This window comes from Branchiostoma belcheri, unplaced genomic scaffold (genome assembly GCF_001625305.1).
Source record: "Branchiostoma belcheri isolate BF01 breed outbred unplaced genomic scaffold, Haploidv18h27 scaffold97, whole genome shotgun sequence".
In the NCBI taxonomy this organism is placed as follows: domain Eukaryota; kingdom Metazoa; phylum Chordata; class Leptocardii; order Amphioxiformes; family Branchiostomatidae; genus Branchiostoma; species Branchiostoma belcheri.
Genome location: NW_017804653.1, coordinates 1,160,237 through 1,168,663, shown reverse-complemented (window position 1 = coordinate 1,168,663; position 8,427 = coordinate 1,160,237). Strand labels below are relative to the sequence as shown.

Sequence of the window (8,427 nt, the reverse complement as noted above, 5' to 3'; positions counted from 1 at the left end):
TAAAGGAAGCGGCAAAAATGCGGACCTGTACTTGTTGTTTTTCGTCTGCAAATCTACACCATCCTTCGCCCCAACATACAAGTAGCAAGCCAGGTCACTTACCTTCCCAAACGCAGACGAAATCAAAAAGCCACTCGCCTAGTTAAATATATACACTATACACTTGGGCCCTCAAAGATCACAACTTGTGCAAAACTTGTTGAAGAGAATAACAGTCAGGAGTTGTTTTGAAACCTGACTGGCTGAGAAAAACACATGGCGTTCTGGTGGCTGACTGAACTTCTGAATGGGCTGTCAGCAGGAATTCGTATTAGATCAGTCGCTATTTATACAGCGAAGGAGCTGACAAATAGGAGGCCAGGACCATTGCAGGTTTGGACTTGCCCCATTCCATCAGGGGCCCTCTTTCAATGGCATTATACCATTGTTGATTGAGGGGCCAACATAATAAATATTGTAGAAATCTTCGATTGTTTTCAATAAAAAAATGTCATAAATCTAGACTGTGCTATCTTAGAAAAATATATTACTATATTTAAAATAATTTTTATCTTTAAAGTACGAGTTATGTACCTTTATTAAACGCATAAAATAAACTACATAATATATTTACCCCTAAATACTGTAGTTGACTATTCTAGCTTGGTAATGGCTAATTTTATCACTAGGGATTTATGATAATTAGATGCCTTCCTTGTTTGCTTTCAAAATGTACTATATATCCCATAAAATAGATCATCATAAATATCTTACTTTTTAAAAGTGATACATAAAAAGTATGGAATATTCGAGTCATTTATGTCTACAATAGATGCAGTTTATTCCTTTTTACACCCCCGTACAAATCATAAAGTGATCTACTCCCTTGGCACCAACTCGCGCGCGATTTCGCGAGACCTGTGACGTCGACGCGTGGCCTTTTCACTTCCGGCTGTTTTCAGAGTTGTGGTGAACGGAACAACATGGTAAGAGTTGTCTGCGATTTTATAATATTTTAGACATTTATATAACTTCGATCCAACTCAGATCTTAAGTATAAGATGTTTTTAACGCGTAGACGTAGTTTTGTGTTCCGATTATTGAGTTTTGTGGAAGAATCTTATGTTTCTTTTCGAGTGGACTTTGAGCCAAGTGCTGCGTTTTGCCACGTAGACTGTTTTCGAAGATTTCACAACTACGGATCACCCATATGCCTTACGAAATCTTGATACTCAAAATGCGTAGAATCGCTCCATTGATATATTAGGCCTTAACAAGCTAAGATCCAACGATAAGTTAGGTTCTACTAAGTTTTATTGGGAAGAAAATAGTTATAGGGAGGTTTTTGGAAAGGGGGAGGGGGGTTGCTGTAACGTTATATACAGTATGCAAAAAAAATTATGTATCAAATTTCTCTGAAACTATGATTAGTATGAAAATTGGCTGAATTCTGCTGAAGATTTTCCGCTTTTGCTGATTAGTGCTCATGGTTCTTAAATTATTTTTGTCCCAAATTTAAGGATCAGAATTGCTTTGTCTTGTTCTTGTCACTCAAAGCAGACTCTTAAAAATTATGTTCCAGTTAGAGTAAGAATTATTTTGACGAAAGAAGAAGCCTTCAACTATCACGTATAGTATGGATTCACTTAGGTTTGCAGTACTCAAGATTACGCAGTTCCATGGGTTGGTGAAAATCAAGAGTTTGAAAATATCATTTTATTTTTTTTTTTACTATATATGTTAACAGTGGTTTTTATTTCCTACAGCCTGCACCAGCGAGTCAGACCAATGTCGGGGCCCGGGCCCCCTCTAGCAAGGCCGTCACACCTCGTGCAGGGGGAGGCAGCCAGCTCAGACAAAGGTGGGTATACTGGTAGATCCAGAGGTTGGAGGTTCAAATCAAAACCCTGCTTGGGCATGCAGTGGGGTTGTTGCATTGGTCCTTTAAGTTAATGACAAATTCAAAGCTCTGGGTATGGGGAAGCGTTAGGCATCGAACCTCGTAAAAGAACCGAAAACCCAGCGTGCTTTGCTGAAAATGCGAGGTGTGGGGTTCAACTGCATTGCACCTAAGGTCTTGCTAATGCCTTCCCCTTTTTTAAAAATCCATACTAGACTAGACTGCTTGAAATTCAAACTTGACTTCAGATTCAGAATTCAAATTAGCTGGAAAAATTGTTCCTTTGTAGTATACCACTTTTCAAGATCTATACAACAGAAATGTTGTTTAGCTGGCTACACATTGTGTTATACAGACTAGAGCTATGACCATTGTTCTAAATAATATTCCCACAGTAGAGCACAGAATTGCAACCAATATTAAACACCTTATTGTGTTGTACAGGAAAACCCCATCTTCAGCCTCCAGAGGCCAGGCCAGGGCTACAGGCAACACTGCAGGGATGTGGCGGTTCTACACAGAAGACTCTCCTGGCCTCAAAGTGTATGTCTTATTATTTTATACCTACCAACTGAGTTTATGTATACTTAACTCAGTTTACCTTACATTTAACATTGACACAACTTGTTATGAAGCAAAGATGACATAGACTTATATTATTAGTACACCTTGTACGTGTCACTACAAAGGGTTGGTTCAACTAAACTGGTCAATATTGGAGAAGTAAAAACCTGTTCTATGCTTTTTTAGAGGGGAACTTTCTGCAATTGTTGTATTCATCTAACAATATGTATTCCCTTACTACCTTGCATACTTCTGCCAATCAAAAGCTATGATATTGAAGTCAATGTTTTCTTGTTATTTCCAGTGGCCCTGTCCCCGTTCTCGTGATGAGCCTGCTGTTCATCGCCTCAGTCTTCATGCTGCACATCTGGGGCAAGTACACAAGAGGGTAGGGGGCGCCGCTGCACAGTCTACCAACTCTTCATCAAGACGGCCACCAATCATCATAGAGAATCACCAGAAAGAAACCTTTTAGTCCCCTGTATTGTAACATTTTTTTAAACTCAATACTTTGAGAATGATGATGTTACATCCCCCATTCAAGTACAAGAAGTCTGTATGCACTGGAATTTTGTACTTTTCTTTTCAAGAAGGAAACTTTATTTCCTTTTGTCCATAAACAAAGCATTGTTTTGGGTACATGAGTGCCAAGAGGATAAATTAAGGATTGTAAACAAGTTAAAATAATTAGATTAATAGTAGGTAGTACCGGTAGTACAAAACATGTTATTTTTGAAGACCATTCCAAGTTTTAAGTTCCAGCTACCTTACAGTTTGTATGTAAATGTCATGTGTACCTTCTATGCCTTGATGTTGAGGTGTTACTAGGAGAATAACATGATGCTTTTCTTTTCTGTTCAACCTGTTTACCTTTCTTTGTAAACAAACTTGATTGTGATATTTTGACAATAAATTCTCACATACCAGTGTTAGGGGTTTCAAGTCATCTTTCTTCTGATGTACAATATGATATACATTTGTACATTCAAAGCACCAAAGGTGGCCTTTTAGAATTTCTGCTCAGCAATATGCCATGTTAATTAATGAAATACTCAAATCGGCCTGCTGGCTGCTTTTTAATTGAGGTCATAAGGGAAGAGGTTAGTGTCAACTAACATACAGGTTACATGATTGAATTAAGTCTTAAAAAATCCATAAACATAAAAATCAACGCCTGTATATAATTTTGAGCTATGATCCATTGCGATGAAAACTTGGGACACCAACATGGCAGTCAGCATCTGTAACGAATTTTACTTTATTCCTGTGATCGATAGGTGTTACAATGAATGTAATTTGTGTGTACTGTGCTCATTTGGAATGGCCCGGAAGTAGATGAGACAATCAGTCTTCTCGAAACCCCCATGCAGAGCGTAAAACAACATGGAAACCTCTCCAAAATGATGCATTTGACGGTCAACTTTGATGCCACAAATCTCATCTTCAGACCCTTTTTAGTGTGATCAACTGACATCCGTGTGGTGGTCTGACTTGTTGGGATTACGGGGATACATTTCATGGCCGGCTTTGGTGTACCGTGACTGAACTAAGACCTTATATACACCATTCAAATGCATCTTATCGGCACGTAACATGTTTGCTTCATTGACCTGTTAAGTGAGTGGGAATGCTCTGTGAGGAATTATATTTTACAAGCATGAGCCACCAGTTGTTCAGGTTGCCCCTTCTGTTCCTGAACCCTCTTCATGACAGCTGAGGTGTACTCTGTCAGGTAGTCATCCTGTTTCTCCTCTGGAATGTACTTCAGTTGGGACAGGACTGGACGTAACACACCCTTCCACCCCTCCTCATCTAATGGTTCGTCCTGTGGGGGTCCGGGATGACCCAGACATTCGTTGACCTTGAAGCCACACTCTTCCAGTAGAGACTGCATGCCCTGGATGTTGTTACTAGGCCAGGGGTGGAGGTTGTACTTGAAATCCTTCAGAAAGAGAGAAGACATTACAGTCTTTGAAAGTTCATCTGTGGTGGTAGAAATCCTTCAGAAAGAGATAGACATAATACAGTGTTTGAAAGTTCATCTATGGTGGTAGAAATCCTTCAGAAAGAGATAGACATAATACAGTGTTTGAAAGTTCATCTGTGGTGGTAGAAATCCTTCAGAAAGAGATAGACATAATACAGTGTTTGAAAGTTCATCTATGGTGGTAGAAATCATTCTGAAGTTAAACTGTGATTTTCGGTACAAAAATTGCCCCCATCCAATTTTTGACTGTCCAGTCTTTGTCAAGAAATGACCAATCCAGTGCTTCTATGATGTCTGCATGATAAAATTGGACTGTCCAAAATTTGGGTACAATTTTTGCATTGGAAATAACAGTTTTATTGAACAGCCATCATATGCTTTATACACAAAAATACCTTTAAGTATTGCCTCCAGTTGGGGAGGTCAATATCGCTGACCCCTGCGGTGTCCAGTAGACAGTTGATCACCAGCTGACCACCTGGCTGCAGACAGCTACAGATGTTCTGCAGACAGCTGCGTTTGTCCTGGATCCAGTGCAGCATGGTGAAACAGGTGGCTTTGGTGAAGTAACCCTTCCACTCAGGCCTCATGGCTGCGGCGTCTGAAGCATCAGCAACGCAGAAGGATGTGTTGTCTGTAGAATTGTGCTCCGTAGCAAAACTGGAAGTGCAGAAACTTGTTTTAAGGCAGCTGCATTTCATTGCAGGTGTGCCGATAGTTTTGCTGTTTGTGTGAGTGATCTCTGTAGAATTGTGCTCTGTAGCAAAGCTGGAAGTGCAGGTGCACTGGTGCATTTCAAAACTTGCGGGCGCAATGGAGAGCTGTGCTGTTTGTGTGTTTTCTGTAGTTGTGCTGTGTAGCAAAATTTACAGAAAGTGCACAAGCTTCTTTATATGAAACACTTATATGGCAATTTTTGAAAAGCTCTAAAGGCAAGTTCATGCTTGTATACAAACATCTAGCAAATATGATAATGTAATAATGATAAAAACACTTTGCTTTTCAAAGTATGTTTTTGCAAGCCAATGACCAACAAAGATGGAAATACTACACACAACATTGGGATTTGGAAGATAATCCATACATTAAACCTCTAAGTACCAAGCATGTTCACAGTTCTAACCGAACAAAGTTGTCTGACAAGTCGAATCCGACCACAGCCTTGATCCCAGTCTGCTGGGCCATGAACTTGGTGACCTCTCCTGTTCCGCACCCGACATCAAGTACAAGGTCACCATCCTGCCACTGGACATACCTGTGGGGTCAGAGGTCAAGTATAAGTATTAGGTGAAGGTAGTTCTTGGGCTTTCAAGGCAAAAAACATTCACTTTTTCGAAAATCAAAGTTCAAGAAGTTGATATCTCCATTGATCATCTTAGAATAGAAAGATCTATCGAAACAACTCAATTGTCTAATAGACAGTCACATTTTAAATATGTGGCATCAAAATCAGTGATATTAACGTTATAGTAATATTACAGTATTCGCTTTATTACATCTATCGTTACCAAATACTGCAAATTTGGAGACCGTACAGTATCTGATCACCCAAAATCAGTATAAATAATCATTGTACGGTTCCTGTATCAATTTTGGAGAGGGAATTGGCAGAATTTTGAAAAGATTGAGGAAAAGAGAGCTTACTTGTTTATAAGTTGCATTGCCACATTCTGTTGTTCCCCTCTGTTGCTGGCATACTGCTCAGCATTGTCCAGATCCATACTGTGCTTTGACTGGTGGTAGTCCTTTGCAGTCAGAGATGATTGTCAGTGTCCTGTGCTTTGATTAGAAAGAAAACATGTTTGGCATGATTATTACATAAACACAGGACAATACACAATATGACAAACAATAGCATGAAAGTTCATCTGTGTTGGTTCAAGTCATTATGAAATAAAACAATAGTGTCATCAGACTCATCACATTACGTACTATCAATGTCTAGCTTCCTACCTTACCCAAGGTTGTATTGTTCAGTTTCAGTGTACTTAAGTTTTTATTCTGATTGCTGTGCTGATTCACAAAGCTAAAACAGGTTCTGACACACCATTCTGACCTTAGATCAACCCGGGCAACAACCTACAGGTCAACATGTCTAATGTATGGTGATTTATTGGGCTGTATACTTACCTGCATTTCTCTTTGAAATGGCTAGGTGGCCTATGATTATGGGCGGCATAAACGCACAGACAAACCACCCACCCAAAACAGTACTTCCATCCCAGGAGAGACTAAGCTCTCTCTACTAGTTCATACACCTACAATATTGCTTCTGCCACCCCATGTTTGGTCTTGACCATCCTGCCCACCCCTGTTTTCTAATAGAAGGGTCCATTGGCCTTTCACCTTTAAAGTTTGGGTTGGGGGGAGGGGGGAGGTACACCCGTCTCCAGAACCAGCCTAGCAGGTGATTCTAGTATTACTTTCTGTCAGTAATATGTTGGGCAGCAAGTTTCCATCTAGGTGTAGCGGCTGCTGCTTCCTCAGGCTCTTCCCAGGTTATGTTACTTTGCTCTTTTCAGGTCATCTTGAAAATTTAGGTCACATTCCTTGTATTGTAACTGTTAATCAATACTTAAGTGTTTGATAAGTGAGTGTATCAAAAATACTTCAAGACATTATCTTTTAGTATGACTTTTAGTAATTTTTTTCGTAAAAATTATTTCTCCCCACAACTGCAAGTGCACTTCTCAGGAGCGCCACACGTTGTAGTTTGTTGGTACTGCAGGTGAACAATATGTTACAGTATGTCAAACTTTACAACCATATATCCTCCAAACGTGTCTTTGTAGATTCTATCGGTAGTCTCTACCAGAGGTTGCCTTGCAAATGTACACCTGGATGGAGAAAATTGTCTAAAGTGCATTCCAAGGACACAACGGCCATGCCAGTGCATCCGGGGATCGAACCAGTGACCTCTAGCCCATTGAATTAACGTGGATGCCATGAACATAGCCAGTAATTGAGGTCAATAACCCCCATATTTCCTGCCACACATTTATTGCCACAGGTATAAGATGCTGCCTTCCATTTTTGAATGAATGAATGGCACACATCTGTATTAAAAACTTAGACACATGAAATTCTAATTCATGCATACAAAAATTTATCTATCAGGCAAAGCACTAACTATTAAAATGTATCATGTGATGATGAGGTAACAAAAGAATTTGCAGAATATGTTATGCTGAAGGCTAAAAATATGATATGATATATGATTATGTATACATCATGTAACATCATATGCTAGCATTCAGTATCCCTGACAGATAGTGCATAGGTGATTCATCTGAGTTTTGCACTTGATATACATGTATCTGAGTTTGTCAGAGTTTCTGGTGCCCATACTATTGACAACCCTCATCCTTGGTGGGAGCGCACACACCTTTCATAAAGTGTCTCTCAAGGCCTGTGTTAGCTAGTGCCATTTTAGTGAGCGGGCGTAGCGATTTTTCTTTTAACGACAAAATTGTTCACCATGACCTTTTCCAACCATGTTTTCGAGAAAGCGCCTAAGGCCACACCAATTTAATTTGTTTGTTCTCGGATTTTTTCAGAAAAAATATGAAGCGACAGGGCGAAAAAAATAAAAAATAAAAACAGGTCTAAGCATCCTATTATAGGCTTAAATGCTACAAAACAAGCCATGAAGTCAACACAAAAGGCTGGGTTAAAATTTAAACATTGAATTTTGAACTTTTAATCAAACCACTGCAATGATAGATGGGAAAACTGTAACAACTAGGAAGAAAAGGACGTTCCTCAACTGTTGGGGGCAAAACATGAGCATTTTTCAGTTGATTCAGGACCAGAATCAAATTTTTTTTTTGCAAATCAGAAAAAACAAAGAGGCGAATCCGAGAACCAACAAATTAAATTGGTGTGGCCTTAGGTGTAACAAGTTGCTGGGTGTAATATACCTAGCTGCTGCCGCAATGTGTGTATGCGAACCTGGTGTGTTACGCCAAAAGGGCGGTTATACCAGCAATACAGATAC

The 8,427-nt window shown here is 39.5% G+C and overlaps 2 protein-coding genes across 2 annotated transcripts; one reads left to right on the top strand and one right to left on the bottom strand.

Moving 5' to 3' along the window:
* The first annotated feature begins 867 nt into the window (after window positions 1-867).
* On the top strand, window positions 868-3,372 carry LOC109461917 (protein transport protein Sec61 subunit beta-like). The gene is made up of 4 exons (XM_019758396.1): window positions 868-965; window positions 1,746-1,840; window positions 2,324-2,422; window positions 2,748-3,372. Exons 1-4 carry the CDS (start codon window positions 963-965, stop codon window positions 2,833-2,835), a joined length of 285 nt encoding a protein of 94 aa, XP_019613955.1. The 5' UTR covers window positions 868-962; the 3' UTR covers window positions 2,836-3,372.
* A 689-nt stretch (window positions 3,373-4,061) lies between these two features.
* On the bottom strand, window positions 4,062-6,729 carry LOC109461876 (phosphoethanolamine N-methyltransferase 3-like). Its single transcript, XM_019758347.1, has 5 exons — window positions 6,561-6,729; window positions 6,075-6,209; window positions 5,554-5,685; window positions 4,826-5,090; window positions 4,062-4,385 (listed from the first exon to the last, which is right to left on the bottom strand). Exons 2-5 carry the CDS (start codon window positions 6,149-6,151, stop codon window positions 4,086-4,088), a joined length of 774 nt encoding a protein of 257 aa, XP_019613906.1. The 5' UTR covers window positions 6,152-6,209; window positions 6,561-6,729; the 3' UTR covers window positions 4,062-4,085.
* Window positions 6,730-8,427: the final 1,698 nt, after the last annotated feature.